The sequence below is a fragment of the Ahaetulla prasina genome, chromosome 5, assembly GCF_028640845.1.
Source record: "Ahaetulla prasina isolate Xishuangbanna chromosome 5, ASM2864084v1, whole genome shotgun sequence".
Taxonomy (NCBI): domain Eukaryota; kingdom Metazoa; phylum Chordata; class Lepidosauria; order Squamata; family Colubridae; genus Ahaetulla; species Ahaetulla prasina.
In genome coordinates, this window is record NC_080543.1 from 15,302,004 (window position 1) to 15,321,832 (window position 19,829).

General features: G+C 44.0%; 1 protein-coding gene across 4 annotated transcripts in view; it reads left to right on the top strand.

Moving 5' to 3' along the window:
- Positions 1-19,829, top strand: part of DEUP1 (deuterosome assembly protein 1) — an 84,783-nt gene that overhangs the window by 39,765 nt on the left and 25,189 nt on the right. For 3 of the 4 annotated variants that reach the window (XM_058186603.1, XM_058186604.1, XM_058186606.1), the window contains 2 exons: positions 2,919-3,068; positions 9,460-9,659. In XM_058186603.1, coding sequence (XP_058042586.1) covers positions 2,919-3,068; positions 9,460-9,659 — 350 coding nt within the window. The remainder of the gene's footprint in view (positions 1-2,918; positions 3,069-9,459; positions 9,660-19,829) is intronic. The other variant, XM_058186605.1, reaches the window with a different exon arrangement.

Sequence of the window (19,829 nt, forward strand, 5' to 3'; positions counted from 1 at the left end):
ATATATGTGCTGAAAGAAAAAAAAAACTCTGCATTGGCGACAGGAAGGGCATCCGGCCAGTAAACAATCAGCTCCATTCAGTTGCCCAGACTCCACCCCACAAGGGATTACGGAGTCGTTAAAAGAGGATGATGTAGTTAAGGCCAAATAACTACCTCAATCTGAGAAGCATTCTACCTGGAAAGTGTTGGAATGAACATGGTAGCCACATCTGGTGGTTTCCTTGATATTTCCTTGATAAATGTCACTATCAAGGAAGATCAACCAAAAGTTTCCTGCAGAAATGACTTCTGAGGTGGGGCTTGAAGGAACCAAAAGAGAGGGAACCAGGGCAGGGGTGAAATGCTCCCGGTTCGGATCGGATCAGCTGATCCGGTAGCAATGGCAGCGGGTGGTTTGGAGAACCGATAGCAAAAATCCTTGCTCCCTCCCCCCCATCATGCCCAGCTGAGCCACGCGATCATCAGAGGCTTTTTTTTTTTACTTTTAAAAGCATTTTTAAAAGGTAAAAAAGCTGAAGCCTGCTAGGCAAAAAATGGGGGGTGTAGGCAAAAAATGGGGGGGGTGGGGAGTTTGTGAGAGAGAGAGAGAGGAAGGAAGGAAGGAAGGAAGGAAGGAAGGAAGGAAGGAAGGAAGGAAGAAAGAAAGAAGAGGGAGGGGGGAGGAAAAAGGAGAGGAAGGAAGGACTACAAACCTGGCACTAGACACAGCTTCAGAGGATAATCCATTGGCTGGAAGGCACCTGGAGGTCATCTAGTCCAACCCTGCTCTAGCAGGACACTGTTAGTGAGTTTCTGTCTTTTGATCCCCCAGTCACATAGCCACGCCCACCCAGTCACATGACCCACCCACCCACCAAGCCACGCCCACTGAACCGGTAGGAAAGAAATTTAGTTTTCACCACTGGAACAGGGAAGCTTTAAAGGCTAGGGTTGATGGAGCGTAAAGAAGAGTAAAGTTCAACAAGAGAGGGGGAGCAGAATGTAAGAGCAGAAGGATAATTCGTTGGGGTGGAGTGAAGTAGATATAGAGGAAGGCGGAGAAAGTAGATAAAGAAGGCAAATAGGGCCTCTGGTGGCTCAACAGACTAATGCAGTCTGTTATTAACACAGCTGCTTGCAGTTACTGCAAGTTCAAGTCCCACCAGGCCCAGTTGGTCAAGAATGTGGCTGCGCGGGTGATAGAGGGAGCCCCTCGTGGCTCCCATGTGAGACCTCTCCTGCGCAGACTGCACTGGCTACCTGTGGCCTTTCGGGTACGCTTCAAGGTTTTGGTAACTATCTTCAAAGCGCTCCATGGCATTGGGCCGGGATACTTACGGGACCGTCTACTGCCACCGATTGCCTCCCACCGACCCGTATGCTCTCACAGGGAGGGACTCCTCAGGGTGCCGTCAGCCAGGCAGTGCCGGCTGGCGACGCCCAGAGGAAGGGCCTTTTCTGTGGGGGCTCCCACCCTCTGGAACGAACTTCCCCCAGGACTTAACCAACTTCCTGACCTTCGAACCTTTACCCGCGAGCTTAAGACACATCTATTTATCTGCGCAGGACTGGACTAGAATTTTAAATTTTAAATTTGGTTTTAATGGGGTTTTACTATTTTATTGTGGTTTTAATATTCGGCTGTATTTAATAAGTTTTTTAAATTGGGGTTTTAACTTGTATTTATATTTATGTTTTACTTGGCTGTAAACCGCCCTGAGTCCCTTGAGAGATAGGGCGGTATAAAAATATGATTAAATAAATAAATAATAAATAAGGTTGACTCAGCCTTCCATCCTTTATAAGGTAGGTAAAATGAGGACCCAGATTGTTGGGGGCAATTAAGTTGACTTTGTATATAATATACAAATGTATGAGACTATTGCTTAACACAATGTAAGTCTTGTGTTAAGTCTTCGGAGAAGGGCGGGATATAAATTCAAATTTTAAAAAAAGGGCTATAAAATGGACTGTTTCGGGGGTGAAATCTAGCAGGTTCTGACGGGTTCTGGAGAACCGGTAGTGGAAATTTTGAGTAGTTCGGAGAACCGGCAAATACCACCTCTGGGTGGCCCCAGAGTGGGATGGGAATGGAAATTTTGCCATATCTTTCCCCCAGGAGTGGGGAAGGAATGGCAATTTTGGAGTATCCTTCCCCTGCCAAGCCCACCAAGCCACGCCCACAGAACTGATTTCACCACTGGGCTGCTCCCTCTTTAAGTTGCCAAGGTTGGGAAACCCTGACCTAGAATATGGAGCGAGAGAGATGCTTATCACCACTGGACTGTTTGCCTCTTGAAAAAGTACCTTTGGGACAACCGCGTTACTAACTTAACAACTGCAGGTGACCCTGAGGACACAGATAATCCTCCAGGTGCTTCAAGGACCCTCTAAAACAGGGGTCTCCAACCTTGGCAACTTTAAGCCTGGTGGACTTCAACTCCCAGAAGCCCCCAGCCAGCAAAGCTGGCTGGGGAATTCTGGGAGTTGAAATCCTCCAGGCTTAAAGTTGCCAAGGTTGGAGACCCCTGCTCTAAAAGGATGCAAATCCTTCCATTCCCAACTATCATCCTGTCAGAGATGAAGAAGCTTCTTGGATGAGAAGCGAAACGTCTTCAAAAGAAAAAAAACAAAAGTCCAGTTGCCTCCTGAAAAAGCACTTTTGCTATTGGGGGCAAGGGATAATTCCTTCCAGATTGTGTTTTATGCTCCATATCTCTTCACCTGCGGAGTAGACATTGGGAGCGACATAGAAAAAACCCATAAACATGCTCAAAGCAGTAGCGAAGCTTGGCCGTTCTGAATCAAGCCATTTTAAATTCACTGCATGGTTGACGTTTAAGAATAGACCGCTCCAAAAGTCACTAGCGGGTGAAAAACGATACCCTATGAAAAGCCAACTCTCATTGTTCCTTTTTGGGGCCACGTTGGGTGCAGATAAGTGGACAGCTTTTTCGGGAAGCGCAAACCCATCACTCCGAGGTGGAGAGACTGCGGATGGAAAACTCGAGCTTGACAGAGGAGCTTCATCAGAAGGAAATTACTATAGCAACTATCGTGGAAAAGGCCGCTGTGCTGGAAAAGCAGGTACAAAGAGAGTTAGAGATAAAAGAGAAAATGTTAGCAAAACAGCAGGCATGCGGCGGGAATAAAACACGGTCGAGGTCATTTGGCGATTGCAGAGATTAACACCTATTGACATCTGAAAAGCTGCTGCGTGGCACCCTTGAAACCCAAATAGGTAATCTGCCAGTATCAAGAGCAAAAACGTAGAGAATGATAAAAATATGGACTTTATATTATTCCAGAATAAAAGCTTTAATGCAGGGGTCCCCAACCCCTAGTCCATGGACCACCAACGAGCCACGACATGCTAAAAACCGGACCATGCAAACAAGCGAAGTCCCATCCGCGGGATGCAGGCAGCACATGAAACCACGCCCCCTCCGATCCGCGGAAAAATCTCCACAGAACCAGTCCCTAGTACTGAAAAATTTGGGGGCCACTGCTTTAAATGATTATTATTTGTCTGGAGCAGGGGTGTCAAACTGGATTTCTTCAAAGGTTGGATCAGCATTGTGGTTCTTCACGGACTGGCTGGGGGGGGGTGCGTTTTCACAGCCGGTTTTTGGCTTAGACAGGCTCCCGCAGCACTTTGCTAGCCAAAATGGGGTATGGGGGATGCCGTGCGTGGTCCCTGTGTGGTGCATTTTCGGCATGGATGGCCTCCTGCAGCACTTTGCCAGCCAAAACCCTAACCCTAACACACACACATGCACGCACTCCGTTTTGGCTGCCAGAGGCACAGTGGGCCGGTCCTTTGCTATTTCCAGGATGGCCCCACGGGCCAGATTGAAACACCCTGCTGGCGGGATCCACCCCTGGTCTAGAGTACTTGTTTTGTTTTGTTGATTTTACTGTTTATTATATTGTTTTATTCCAAGTGGTTTGTCTGATTTGATGTTTTTAGCCGTTTTTATGGTTTTTTTAGTTTTGTATGCCACCCACAGTTCATTGGAGTTGGGCAGCTGGCAGATATAAGTAATAATAATAATTTTGGAAAGAATGCAGAGAAGAGCAACTAAGATGATTAAAGGCCTGGAGACAAAAACACATAGTCGGCAGTTCAGCGGTTCGAATCCCTGGTGCTGCTGTGTAACAGGGTGAGCTCCCGTTACTAGTCCCAGCTTCTGCCAACCTAGCAGTTTCGAAAGCATGTAAAAATGCAAGTAGAAAAAATAGGGACCACCTTTGGTGGGAAGGTAACAGCGTTCCGTGCGCCTTTGGCGTTAAGTCATGCCGGCCACATGATCACGGAGACGTCTTCGGACAGCGCTGGCTCTTCGGCTTTGAAACAGAGATGAGCACCGGCCCCTAGAGTCAGCAACGACTAGCACATATGTGCGAGGGGAACCTTTACCTTTACCTTTAGTCTAGAGAAAAGAAAGACTAGGGTGACATGACAGCAGTATTCCAATAAATGAGAGGTTGCCTCAACTTATTTACCAAAGCACCAGCAGGCAGGACAAGAAACAATGGATTGAAACTGATCAAAGAGAGAAGCAACCTGGAATTAAGGAGAAACTTCCTAACAGTGAGAACAATTAACCAGTGGCACAGCTTGCCTTCAGATGTTGTGAGTGCTTCATCACTGGAGGTTTTTAAGAAGACACTGAATAGTCACTTGTCTGAAATGATATAGGGTCTCCTACTTGAGCAGGGGGTTGGACTAGAAGACCTCCAAGGTCCCTTCCAGCTCTATTCCAATTGATCGATAACAATAGGCGCTATTTAAGCTATAAATTATGGCTGATGCAGAACCAACAGTAGAAAAGCAAAGGCTGCCAGCATGTTCTGCCCCCAAAGACTTGGCACTTAAAGGGAATAAGGCCTGTGCAAGTATTAAAATAACGTCTGTTGAACAGACCAATCAGCTTGCTTAAAGAAAAACAGTGGTGATTACAGAAGGCCTGGGTATTGAAATTAGAAAACCAAAAGCAAAATCCTATTCAATCCCAAAGTAAAAGATCAGACTAGAGGCCAAGATTAAAAAAAAAAAATAAGATCAAATGCAAATAATTTAAAGAACACAAAAACAGCAAAAATTAAATAACTGGTAGGATCAAGACAAGTCTAACCAAAAACGAAAAACAAAAAAAACCCACATTGGCTTAGCACCAGAAAAATAAAATAAATAAAGAAGCTTTGGAAATCATAAAGCAACAAATCACAGCAGTGTCTGGGAAAATTGAACGCTGTAAGGCACAAATCATCCAATTGAAGCAAAATCAGCTATTTCAATCAGACCAGAGGCGATTCTACCCAAAGTGTAAATGGCAATAGAAATTCAGAAAACGGAAGGCCAAACAAAAAGGAAACCGTTCAGTTTTGGAAGATCTATGGGAAAGCTCAAAAGGACAATAATAAAAATGCTGGGTGGATAAAAGAATTTGAAGATGAATTTAATAAAAAAAATCAAGCGGAAGAACTAATAATAATTATCCTGATCAACAGTAATAATAACTACAAACAATGTATCAGTGGTGGAATACGGCCGGTTCTCTCCGGATCAGGTGAACCGGTAGCAGTGACTGCAGGAGGCTCCGCCCACCCACCTGGAAGTAATGTGCAAGCACTGTGCATGCGCAGAAAGATGTGTGCATGCGCAGACGAGGTGCACTCACATCTGCGAAGCGGTAGGGAAGATAAGTCAATCCCACCGCTGAATAGCACGATAAAGTAGCAACAATGGTTCATTGGAAGATGGGCAAGTAATACCCTTTGCCTGCAAGCAAGAATTGGTGGGGCCATAAAATGGAGAATATGATAGAAAATGAAGACTTTGGGCTTTGGAATTCAAGCTGACAGAAACCTGCCACGTAACACCTCAGACTTAACAATTGTCGATAAAAATGACCAAAAAAAATCTGGATAGTGGACGTGACAGTACCTGGAGACAGCAGACAAGAAGGGAAGGACCTGGAGAAAAATCACAAACTACAAACTCCTGCAAATAGAAGTAGAACGACTGTGGAAAAATAAAGCAAAGATAGTACTACCAACGGTAGTAAGTACTTTGGGTGCAAATCCCAAAACATCTGGGGCACCACTGGAACACCGTTGGCATTGACAAAATCGCCAATAGTCAATTGAAAAAGTTTTACTTGGAAGAGCCTGCATCCTGCAACAAAACCTTTTAACGCCGCCAAACATCTGCCTCTCGCAGTTTTTTGAGAATTAGAATAGAATTAGAATAGAATTTATTGGCCAAGTGTGATTGGACACACAAGGAATTTGTCTTGCTGCAAATGCTCTCAGTGTACATAAAAGAAAAGATACGTTCATCAAGGTACGACATTTACAACACAACTGATGGTCAATATATCAATATAAATCATAAGGATTGCCAGCAACAAGTTGTAGTCATACAGTCATAAGTGGAAGAGATTGGTGATGGGAACTATGAAACGATTAATAGTAGTGCAGATTCAGTAAATAGTCTGACAGTGTTGATGGAATTATTTGTTTAGCAGAGTGATGGCCTTCGGGAAAAAACTGTTCTTGTGTCTAGTTGTTCTGGTGTGCAGTGCTCTATAGCGTCGTTTTGAGGGTAGGAGTTGAAACAGTTTATGTCCAGGATGCGAGGGATCTGCAAATATTTTCACGGCCCTCTTCTTGATTCGTGCAGTATACAGGTCCTCAATGAAAGGCAAGTTGGTAGCAATTATTTTTTCTGCAGTTCTAACTATCCTCTGAAGTCTGTGTTTTTCTTGTTGGGTTGCAGAACCGAACCAGACAGTTATAGAGGTGCAAATGACAGACTCAATAATTCCTCTGTAGAACTGAATCAGCAGCTCCTTGGGCAGTTTGAGCTTACTGAGTTGGTGCAGAAAGAACATTCTTTGTTGTCCTTTTTTAATGATGTTTTTGATATTAGCTGTCCATTTGAGATCTTGCGATATGATAGAACCCAGAAATTTGAAGGTTTCTACTGTTGATACTGTTGAATGACTTAATAGGTGGATTAATATCAGAGAATAGAGCTGGAAGGGACCTTGATGGTTTTCTAGTCCAGCCCCGCTGCTCAAGCGGGAGACCCTATACCATTTCAGACAAGTGGCTGTCCAGTCTTTTCTTAAAAGCCTAGGTATAAAATAGGTCATAGATATGTAGCATGTGTCAAAGTATGTAGAATAAGTGATTAAAACTAAATGGCATTTGCTTAGTATCTAGCCATGTCAGCAGCATTTTGTCCTGCCAACATGAGATCTTCCTCCGTACATAACAGAATAACAGAGTTGGAAGGGACCTTGGAGGTCTTCTAATTCAACACCCCCCTGCTCAAGTAGGAGACTCTATACCAGTGATGGCTAACCTTTTTGCCATTGCGTGCCAAAAGCGGGGGGAGCGCAGGGGGGGTGTCGTACATGTGTGTGCCCATACCCATAATTCAATACACCCCACCGCCCTGCGCATGTGAGCGCAACCCCCGGTAGGCCTGTTTTTTGCTCTCCCCAGGCTCCAGAGGCTTTCTTGGAGCCTGGGGAGGGCGAAAACAGCCTCCACCCCCTGAGAGGCCCTCCGGAGGCCGGAAACAGCCTGTTTCCTGATTTCAGGTGGGGCCAGAAGGCCCAAAAATCAGCTGACCGGTGCGCGCATGCACTCTGGAGCTGAACTAGATGTCAGGGTTCCAAGGAACACCCCCAACGAAATAAAGCTCCGGGGCTTGAGGTTCCTCAAAGTTCCAATTTATTAGAGATGTCATGTTGGCACAGCTGGGAAAACCTGAAACTGAAAGCTTCCAGGTTTTCCACACCCAGTTGACAGTTCACAGCCACACCAGCCACACCCTCAAGTTCATCACATTGTCCAATCAACTCTTTGCACTCAATTGGATACAATCTTCAGGCAGCCTCCATCAGATGCAGGCAAAAGTCCTTGAATACGGAATGTTGTTATGACTAACTTTCTATCGCTCCAACAACAACCCCCTCCCAACTTCCCCAGCTAAAATATGTGGCAGTTAAGAAGCAAAAAGAAAATTGTCTTCCAAAACTGACACTAGGGCAACGCTCGCGTGCCCACACATATGGCTCCGCATGCCACAGGTTCGTCATCACGGCCCTATACCATTTCAGACAAGTGACTGTCCAGTCTCTTCTTAAAAACCTACAGTGATGAAGCACCCACAACTTCTTAATATATAATATTAATATGTAATATACATTATATATTATTTATTCTTTATAATAATAAAAACAACTGCTTAATCATCTAGCTGACTGTGCAACCCGCCGTAATAATAGCTTTTCCACTGTATGCCTTTGCTGCTTTCTCACTTTTTCCATCGTCTTCCAAACATTTAGCTGCTTGGTTGGTTGGTTGGTTGGTTTTATACCCTGCCTTTATTATTTTGGTAAATAATTCAAGGCAGCAAACATTATACTTGTTCCATTTCTGCAAAGGAGGAATAGCTTTGAACATCAAGTTTTTCCTGGGTTTATTTCCAATAATGAGGGGGAGAATAAGGGGAGGTTTACTGAGGTTCTGAACAGTAATTTATTTATAAAAATATAGACTGAGCACAAAAAAACGTAGAGAGTTTAGTCTAGAGGTGGAACCATCTGGCCCAGATGTTCCACCACATTATCCACACATGTATGCATTTTTTAATGCTGGGACAGCATTATGTATGCATAATCCAGCCAAAATGAAGCTTTTTCAAGTCTCAACGATTTTCAACCGAGAAAGAAAATATTGCTTTGGTCCCTCCTGTTCAAACCGGGAAAATCTTAACTCGGTTTTTCCCCCACCCCCAAGTCCTCGTTTTGCCTCTTAAAATATTCTACTTCATTATTTATTTTCATCAGTAGTATGGCAGGATTTTATTTTAGTTTTTTTTCTCTAGAACTATGGCAGGACTTTTTTTTTAAAGGACCTTTTTTGTCATCCTTTAACACTCACGTATTGCATTTGTATATTTAGTTCATCGTTTGTTAACATTAGCGCTATAGAAATTTTGAAAGCGCCATTCTGTGTTTGCCTCTGGTGAATGCATAACTCGAGGTAGCATTTTAATGAAAATATTTACAGCTCTGGCAGCCTTCAAGCTTTTTTTGTGCTGCTTTAAGGCCACGAAGGCGAGTGATTCAAATACAGGGAGTGCTTTTTAAAAACAAAACAAAAAAACACGGGGATACAGCCTTGAATGCAGGGTTCATTGAACACGTATAATATGTTGTTTTTGTGTTCTCTAGGCTATTATCTTTTCTACCTATTTGTCTTCCTTGCCGCTTCTAGAGGCAATTCTATTGCTATTATTATTTACAATAAACACTGTATGATTACAAGTGGTGGGGGTGTGTGCGTGTATGCGTGTTACCTTGTGCCTGTTCCTTTGTAGAATTGCATCAATTCAATTATATCAGAGTTATAAATAAGTGGGTTTTTCTTTTCCCTCTCTACCTTCTACCCACAGAAAATGGATTTATTGAACAAAGAGCACAAAACCTGTTCGGATCCTGCTGATACGCTGGAGTGTAAAAATGGAAGGTTACACAAAGAACTCCTTAAATTGCCGAGGGACCCAGAAATGCCATCCTTGGTGAATGCCATCGCATACTTCGGAACAAATCACGCCAAGCAGACCTCTCTGAAAATGCCGGCAAAGGAAGAGAAGTAGGTACATGACAGTGCACAAATCAGTCTACTTTAGCTCTTAACATTTCCCCCCCCCCTTTATTTTGGTTTTTCTTTTGTCCTCATCGGGAAGGAAAGAGATGGGTGCTGCGGTCACATGAGAGATGCCTTGTTGAAGACAACTGCGTTGTCTTCATTCTTAGTCCAACTTTTGACACCAACTATCTTCAGTATATAATGCAAATCCTTTTGGCTGTTCCAAGGAGATTCCTTACCTCTGGTTCAGGTGACCCTGAGGGCACAGATAGCAATAGCATTAGCACTTAGACTTACACACCGCTTTACAGTGCTTTACAGCCCTCTGTAAGTGGTTTACGGAGTCAGCCTATTGCCCCCAACAATCTGGATTCCAATTTTACCCACCTCGGAAGGATGGAAGGCTGAGTGAACCTTGATCCTGGTGAGATTTGAACTGCCAAATTGCAGGCGGCTAGCAGTCAAAAGTAGCCTGCAGTACTGCACTCTAACCACTGCGCCACTGTGGCTCAATTTACAATGAACACTGTAAACCAGTGGTAGTCAGCCTGGTCCCTACCGCCCACTAGTGGGTGTTCCAGCTTTCATGGTGGGCGGTAGGTTGTTTTGTCTGATACTGAAGCACTTTCCTTTTTTAAAATTTAATTGACTTTTTAAAACATGTCCATTTAAAAACATTTTCATTAGGTTTTCATAAAATTCCCCGTGGCAATTTAAATTTCTGAAAATATACTATTTGTATCGCCCGCGCATAAGTTTTGTTCACGTTATGTAAGTGAAACTAAATGGCGCTATAGTGCGACTGCAAACAAAAGAGCCCCGTCCCAGAATAGCTTGTGCATCTTCCCCCACACCACCACAGACAAGCAGAGCTGGTAGCCTGCGCCCCCCCCCCAAACCCAATCCATGATGCGCAAGAGGCATGCGCAGATGACAATACACTTTATAAATTATCATTACTGTGGAACTGGTGGGCGGTTAGAAAATTTTACTACTAACAGAGATACAAAAGTGGGCGGTAGGTATAAAAAAGTTGACTACCCCTGCTGTAAACGACAAAACCGCAAGTTGCCTCAGGGAGTGTTAAGACCAGATGACTACAAAGAAACACAATCCTCCCATTCCCTCCCACCACTCCACCATCCTGTCAGAACCTATCCTTCCATCCCACCCAATTAGCTAGTCTCAACTCTCAGTACCTGTCCTTCCTTCTCCCCCATCAACCAGTACACCTGATGAAGCTTCCTGAATGGGAAGCGAAATGTCTTATTTCTTCTTCCTCAAAAAAAGTCCAGTTGCCTTTTCAAAAAAAAATAAAAAATAAATCACCTTTGAGAATCCAGCTTTTAGGTTTCCAGAAATACCTGGCCAGGTGCCTCTGATTTTGCAAAAGGCATCTTTTGCAGATAAACTACTTTTACAGCAAAATTAGCCATGCAGCTCTTTTGGGAGAGGTTTGCTGATCCATTCTGAATAGCTGAAAAATGTTTCCGTAACAATAAAAATGGTGTGTTCCCTTCTAAAGGTTACCCAACTAGAAATGGAAGGGTAGGACAGGAAAAAGCAAATTCCGATACCAATTCTTAAAAAAAAATTTGTTCTTACCATCGGTGGGATGGTCATGCTAGAGAGTATTTAGAGATGAGCTAAAGCAAATTACTGTATTTCCTATTAATTGTGTAACTGTCTGGAGGAAATTTTATTGCCAAGGGTAATAACCACCGAAGTTCTACTTTTTTAGTTATTAGATTTATATTTCACCTTTTCTTAAGGAATCTGCACAGGGATCCCTCCTCCTATATTTCCCCATAAATCAACTTGGGTATAAATTGGTCTCAGAGATTCTGACCAAAGTGGACATCCATGACTTTAGGTTGGGCTTGAATAGGATCTCTCTACTCTTGGTCCTACCCATTGTCCACTGCATCACCCTCACTCTCTCTGCTGTGCACCAGGCCTCCTGTTTGAGCAGGAGGTTAGACTAAAAGACTTCCAAGGACCCTCCCAACGCTGTTATTCTGTTCTGGTATAATGCCACCATTATACCACTTGTTACAGGTAGCCCTCGACGTACAACAGTCCGTTGAGTGACCGAAGTTACAACAGCACTGAAAACAGTAACTTATGACCCTCCCTGAGCCTCTGTGCGCGCCCTGCACTTACATGCATCCAAAATGGGCCCCGTGGGGACTCCTGGGAGGGGAGGGGTGGACAGGGTCATCTAGGCGTTAGATTTGGGGGTTCTCTGCACAGAATCTTAGCTAGAGGTTCTCCCGAACCCCTGAGGATCCCTGAGAATCCCCAGACCCCTGGTCTGGTGTGTATCTGTTTACCGGTAATAGTTCTCTTTATTTCAAATAAGCACCTTAAGCATTAGCCTCTCCACACACATACACATGGGCAAAGGAATTAATCTAAAAGCAGAATTGATTTGTTTGTTTCTGATGAAAGATCAAGAGAATTAATGAGCTCACAAGGCTGGTGAGAGGCATTGACTGGGAGGGACTGAAAGAAAGGAGAGGGAAAGTAAAATGACAGCCGGGATAGAAAATACGAGCCTGTATATATATAAAAAAAAGTATTAGGAAGCAGATTAATCTTCCAACCAAACGAATGGCCACGGCCATGAGGAAAGAGAATGCCGAAGCAGCTTGGAGCAAAATGAAAAGAATTGCGTTGCCGACGAACGTGGAGTTAACGCTAATGGGGAAAAATGAAAAAGGATGCTTGGAAGAACAATGAAGTGAAAGAAGATGCAGATGAGAAGGGGGGAAAAAAACCACCCCTAAGAGAATGATTGCGGCACAAAATGAGGATGAAAGAAAAAAAATACTGTATATATAATGTGTATAAGAGGAAATCATGGCAAAGAATGCAATGAAAGGGACCAAGGAATAATTATTGGCTGCTCCTCTGACTTACGTGAAGAGAACAGGAAGGGAGGTAGCAGCGGGGACCAATTAGGCCTCTTAAAACCCATCTTCCTTCAGCTAAGCCCTGCTATCAACCTTATTTGTCCTCTTCAGCTACGCCTTGAGAGCCACTACAGCTGGCAGAGTACAGCAGCCATGTGGGGGGGGGGGCGAGGAAGCACCTCTCTTAGTGCAACGTTCAGAAAAAGGAAGTTTTTCTATCAAACCAGGAATAAGCTGCTATCAGACACACAGAAACAATATTCACCGCCAGGTTCCCAGCCTGTTCTGTCTCCTTCCCCACTTCAGACCCACGAGCTGGCCTTCAGCCAGTGGATTCACGGCTCTTATCAGTCCTGGCAGAGAAATCGCAGCTGCCTGCCAAAGTTCAAACAAATGACTCACGGAGCAAGACTTTCGGCTCTTTTTGAAACGGATCAGCTAAACATTGCTTCCCGTGGAGTGAGAACAGTCCCAAAGCTCCTTATATATCCTGTGGGGTGGGGCTCCTGCCCCACCCTTCCTTTTGATGACGCCGCCTCTCTAATCTTCTGAATTGCGGGTCAAGCCAAGCTTGATTATTATCAGCTGGGTCTGAAGGCGTTGCCTGGGGAAGGGAGGAATCAGGGGATGACGGCCTCATTACGTCCTCTGACTGGTCTGGTTCTGGCTCCTGGAGCCGAGCCAAAGGAATTGGTGCTCCCGAGGTAAGCCTTACTGGCCCTTCCCCTTCACTTTCTGAGTCACTTTCGGGCATGGGGTCAGGTTCGGGGGCTGGAGTCACAACACAGCCCCTGCAAGCGGGCGAGTGATATTGAGATGACTGATCTTCCAGGTGACTTTATGGCTACCGACTAGCATCCAGATCTCCTTCTAAAGTGGATGTGACCATGCTCGTTCCGGCAGAAAAGCGAAGCATTAAGAAAAGTGGTGGCGAAGGCAGAACAAGCAGCTGCTGTTGTACCTGAAGTCTAGATGGATTGTGGACGCACCAGAGCACTTCCTTGCACTTCCTGGACTGCAACAAGTGACAAGTTTCCTTCTCCCAAAAGAGAAAGAAAAATAGAAGTTTCTGTCTGATACTTTACAGCATGAAATCCCTAAATGTGTCAGCTCTTTGAAGTAGACCGGACTAGGGAAACCAAAGTTATGAATACTAGTGGTTTTACTATAAGGTTAGAGTAATAGGAGCTTGCAAACCTGGAAGTGCTTCTTCCATCCATGCCTTTATCTATAAGAGACCGGGGGAGCATCAAGTCTGAGAAGTTTTCTCAAATTACATTTCTACTTTGGACCAGTGGGTGAAATGTAAAATTTGTTACTACCGGTTCTGTGGGCGTGGCTTGGTGATGGTGGGGTAATGTGACTGGGTGGGCGTGGTCAACTTTTCTTTCTTTCTTTTTTTTTTTTTACTTTTAAAAGCATTTTTTCTACAACCTCTTCAGCTGAAGAGGTTGTAGAAAAAATGCTTTTAAAAGGCTCCTCTGACGATCCCAGCTGAGTTGCCTGGTCGTCAGAGGCTTTTCTTTTAAAAGCATTTTTTTTGCTTTTTTGGCCAAAGAAAAAATGCTTTTAAAAGTTAAAAAAAAACCCTCTGATGTTCGTGTGGCTCAGTTGGGCATGGGGTGGGCAGGGATTTTTGCTACCAGTTCTCCCAACCACCCGCCGCCATTGCTACCGGATCGGCCGATCTAGTCCGAACCAGGAGCATTTCACCCCTGCTTTGGACTCAGATTTCCCTTATCTAACCAGGTTCTTGTTTGTGGCTACTTCTCCTGCTCCTCAAGGTTCTTCTACTCCAATTGGTAACAACTGAAGAGGTCAAGGCTTATGAACCCAACAATCTAGAACATTGTATACTGATTTATTTACATATTTTTCCAACCTTATGTTCCAGCCGCATTAGGTTCTACAAGAAACAAAGAATTCTTCCTACAAATCTTCTATGCCATGAGAAGGCAACAAATCACAGAGGAGAGGGAGGAAAGGAAAGGAAAGGAAAGGAAAGGAAAGGAAAGGAAAGGAAAGGAAAGGAAAGGAAAGGAAAGGAAAGGAAAGGAAAGGAAAGGAAAGGAAAGGAAAGGAAAGGAAAGGAAAGGATTAGCAATAGCAATAGCAATGGCAATGGCAATGGCAATGGCAATGGCAATGGCAATAGCACTTAGACAGTGCTTTACAGCCCCCTCTAAGCGATATACAGAATCAGCCTCTTGCCCCAAACAATCTGGGTCCTCATTTTACGCACCTCGGAAGGATGGAAGGATGAGTCAACCTTAAGCTGGTGACAATCGATCTGGCAAACTGCTGGCAGCCAGTGATCAGCAGAAGTAGCTTGCAGTACTGCACTCTAACCACTGCACCACCACGGCTCATAGTTTGTGAGGAATGGGAAAGGGGAAAGGGGAAAGGGAAAAGGGAAAGAGAGAGAGAGAGAGAGAGAGAGAGGGAAAGAAAGAAAGAAGAAAGAGAGAGGGAGGAAAGGAAAGGAAAGGAAAAGTGTTTTGCCTGTGGTAGGACCAGTCTATAAGGACAATATGGTCTACCCAATTATGGGACGGAGCATACTATTTCCGTTTTTGCCTTTCGATCCCAATCCAGAGGCCTTCACAGGCAGTCGCTTTTGCAATGAACTATTTTTATGTTAAAATTTAACACAGAGAGAGAGGGGACATGGTGTCCAGCCAAGGTTGCATCAGAATTTCTTTGCTGGCAAAACATTCTGAAAGGCTGGTGGCTATTGTGACAACGTTTACTATCCAAAATCTAGCCTAGATGGCATTTTAAATCGTTGTAAATGTATAGGACAAACGACTGAAGGTTTCTTAAAATTTCTTGAGTTTGATACTTTACTCCAGGAGCATCTAAGAAGAGTCACTGCTCAAGAAATCTATACGCTCAACTACTTTGGGTGGGGGGGAAGACCTTTTATCATGTATAATAGTATGTGAGAATGGCCTTGGGAGACCGGATGGAGAGCTGCAAATTGGACAACGGGCTTGTGAAAGATGTCTCAGCTCACAGGAGGAGGGATGGAATGAGAACATCTCAGGAGGGCTCCTCCCTAGTTCTCCAGATAGCAAAAGGAAAGGAGGAGAGAAATACTTTCAGTCTTGTAAGATTTAGAATAACAGAACTGGAACAGAACTTGGCGGTTTTCTCCCCTGCTCAACCAGGATTCTGCTTAACGTAACCTTACGATAAAAAATAAAACTAGTTCTCCTGGTTGTGCTTCTTGTCTAGGCTATCTTGCAGGCAGAGGTGGGATTCACTTACCATCCCCACCGGTTCACAAATATGAGAGCGTACACGCTCTACGCATGTGCAGTAGTCGCGCATTAGGTCTGGGCAGGTGGGCGGAGCCTCCCGCAGTCGCCACTACCGGTTTGCACGATCTGGACAGAACCAGCTGAATCCCACCACTGCTTACAGGGCTAACAAAATGAGACCACACCACATTAATGGCGACAAATGTCCAGCAGAAAAGTGTAGCCTTGTAGATGTGAAATCAGTCAGCTTTACTGTTCCTTGCTATTCTGGACAGCACACCTGAGATCAGCCATATAGAACAAATGGCTTTTTTGTAGCAAGAGAATCTAATAAAAATGTCCTTGCAATGATGATTGCTACTGTAGACTGCATTTCCTGGAATTTATTGACACTGAGGATCTTAGAGCAACTGATATGACAAATATACTTCTCAGAAAGCTGGAAGACATGAGAATTGCAGTAGCCGAAGTGAAGATCTGGGGCTTCGGTAGTGATATCACCAGTAAAAGGAAAGAATGAAATAGCTCAGACACATTCCAAATGTGTCACTCCTTCTCTTCTCCTCTTCCAGCCTGCCTGAATATCACAGCCGGGCATTCCAGGTCCCCTGAGTCAGTCATGAATTGATTGGATAAAACGTGAAGTCAACCCCAAGTTGAAGTTGATGACTTCTGTTGTTGACTCCAAGGATATGTTCATCTAGTTTTCTTCTCAGCCATGTAGAAGTGATTGGTAGCTGCTCTTCTGGGATAGCTTTCTTAATTCCCCAGTCGGTCTGGCTCATTTCCTCATGGTCTCCATACCCATTCCATCCAGGCTGTGCTTCTAGAGCCCAAACAAGATTAACTAGGTATGACCAACTGCCGAAGCACTGAATAGAGTAGTGAGGATTAAAGGAAAGGGCAACATAAACTACCTTAGAGGAAATATACAGTTTTGCTTGGTTTATGGTAGATAGGTAGGTAGGTAGGTAGGTAGGTAGGTAGGTAGGTAGATAGATAGATAGATAGATAGATAGATAGATAGATAGATAGATAGATAGATAGATAGAGGCATAGGCAGTGGTGGATTTCAACCGATGTTACCGGTTCACACGCGAGTGCTCGCTTCGCTCACACGGACATCAAACTTGTGCTCCACGCAAGCACATTTCATTTCAGAACAGCAATCCGCTCTGCCACGCCTATCAGCTGGGCTACAAACAAATGAATATAGGTAGGTATAGCAAAGGGGAGGGTGGCGGTCCCAGCTGACAGTCAGAGTGAACCGGTTCACTCTCACCTCACCATCGCCACTACCAGCTCGGCTGAAAAGGGGTGAACCAGTAGCAACCCACCACTGGGTATAGGACTAGAGGTAGAGGTAGAGGTAGAGGTAGGTAGGTAGGTAGGTAAGTAGATAGATAGATAGATAGATAGATAGATAGATAGATAGATAGATAGATAGATAGATAGATAGATAGATAGATAGATAGATAGATAGAGGTATAGGACTAGAGGTAGAGGTAGAGGTAGAGGTAGAAGAGACAGAGAGATATGAATAGATCTATTTATATGCATACACAGAGAGAGAGAGATGAATGATGGATGGATGGATGGATGGATGGATGGATGGATGGATGGATGGATGGATGGATAGATAGATAGAGTAGTTAAAGACATTGAGTTTGTCAGCTGGAAAGCTGACAGCCCAATTCAAGACCCAAGCAACACACGACAGGGTGACTTCTCGTCCTCGCCCCAGCTCCTGCTAATTTAACTGTTCGAAAGCACGCAAATGCGAGTAGATAAATAGATTCCACTTTAGTTGGAAGGTATAGTCATATTGGCCATAGAAGCATCTTTGGACAACGCTGGCTCCCTCAGTTAAGAAGCAGAGATGAGCATCGCCCCCTAGAGTCGGACACAACTGGATAGTGGAAACCTTTACCTTTGTCTCTTTGGTAGTCTGCTTCTCTTTCCACCCCCAGCCCATAGAAAACCCAACTTATTTTTATTTTTAAAAGTTTAGGGATCTCTTCCTGCTTTAAAAGAATTGGGAAATTCGGAGGTGGGGAGATGTTATAAGCGGCAGATCCCACTTTTGTAAAAATTGGCGTAGTGGCGCAGGGGTTAGAATGCAGTATTGCAGGCTGACTCTTTTTTTATTTTATTTTGTCACAACAGTATATACAATTATCAACATAAACAATAATCCATCATGAGAGAAACAGTATATATAAGTAAAAGTATAAGTATGCATATAATACTATAATGAAGAGAACAATAGGACAGGAACGGTAGGCACTTTTGTGCTCTTCTGCACGCCCCTTATAGTCCTCTTAGGAATGGGGTAAGGTCAATAGTAGACAGTTTTTGGTTGAAGATTTTGGGTTTTGAGTAGAGACCACAGAGTCAGGTAGTGAGTTCCAAGCGTTTACAACTCTGTTACAAAAGTCATATTTTCTGCAATCAAGTTTGAAGCGGTTGACATTAAGTTTAAATCTATTGTTTGCTCTTGTATTGTTGCAATTGAAGCTGAAGTAGTCTTTTACAGGAAGGATATTACAATAGATGATTCTGTGTGTTAAACACAGATCATGTCGGAGTCAGTGGAGTTCTAAGTTTTCTAAACCCAGGATTTCAAGCCTGGTGGTATAAGGTATTTTGTTGTTTTCGGAGGAGCGAAGAACTCTTCTAGTAAAATATTTCTGGATGCGTTCAATTGTATTAATGTCAGAGATGTGGTATGGGTTCCAGACGGATGAGCTGTATTCAAGAATAGGTCTGGCAAATGTTTTGTATGCTTTGGTTAGTAGTGTAGAGTTTTTGGAAAAGAAGCTACGTAAAATTAAGTTTACAACTCTTAGAGCTTTTTTTGCTATGTAATTGCAGTGGGCTTTGGCATTTAAGTCATTTGATATGAAAACTCATATCTGAAAAAAAAAAACCTGACTCTGCCCACTGCAAGGAATTTGATTCTGACCGGCTCAAGGTTGATTCAGCCTTCCATCCTTCCGAGCTCGGTAAAATGAGGACCCGGATTGTTGGAGCCAATAGGCTGACTCTATAAACCGCTTCGAGAGAGGAGCGCCGTAAGGCACTGTGTAGCGGTATATAAGTCTAAGTGTTATTGCTGTTGCTGCCATTGTTGGCTCAATTATAGATACTGTATTTGGCTGTGAAAAATGACTTGCAATTTAGAGACACAATTCAGTCAAGCCCGCGCCAGCTTTTTAGGAAATGTGTGCTGGATTTCAAGAAGGCTATGCCAGCTTTTAACACTTTTTAAGAGAAAAGAGGACAGGAGAGTGAAACAACCTCGACATAATTGGGCTCCATCTATGGCAACTGTTTGACAGCACACATTGACAAGAGGCCCCAGTCAGCACCGGACACCTTTGATCTTTCAAACCTCTTTTCATCCCTGTTGTTTGGCTGCTAGCAGAGTTTTGAAAATGAACCTGGCCCCTGCTTGCTCGCTTTCTAATGACACTTTAGGTCACAGTAGTTTATTAGAGGTTGTCTCTTGACAAAGCCATTGCAATTATGGCAATTACAGCGGAGGGCAAACCAATGACGCTGTGCGTGCTGCCATTTGTCATGTGTTAACTAAGGGGACAGGCCATTCCATAACAGTCAGGGAACAATTACAAAGTGATCATAATGGCCTTTGAAGCCCAAAAGAAAAATCAGATTTGATGGAACTTTCACGGCTCTGGAATTCTGTCAAGCGGCAAAAAAACACACACACTGTCTTCAGCAATGTCTCCAGCAATGGGGTAGGATGTTTGCGTGTGTGTGCGTGTGTGTGTGTATCCAAAGCAGAAAAAGCACAAACCAGGGGTGCTATTCAGCAGGTTCTGGAGAACCAGTAGCGGAAATTTTGAGTAGTTCGGAGAACCGGCAAATACCACCTCTAGCTGGCCCCAGAGTGGGGTGGGAATAGAGATTTTGCAGTATCCTTCCCCCAGGAATGGGCGGCAATGGGGATATGGCAGGGGAAGGATACTGCA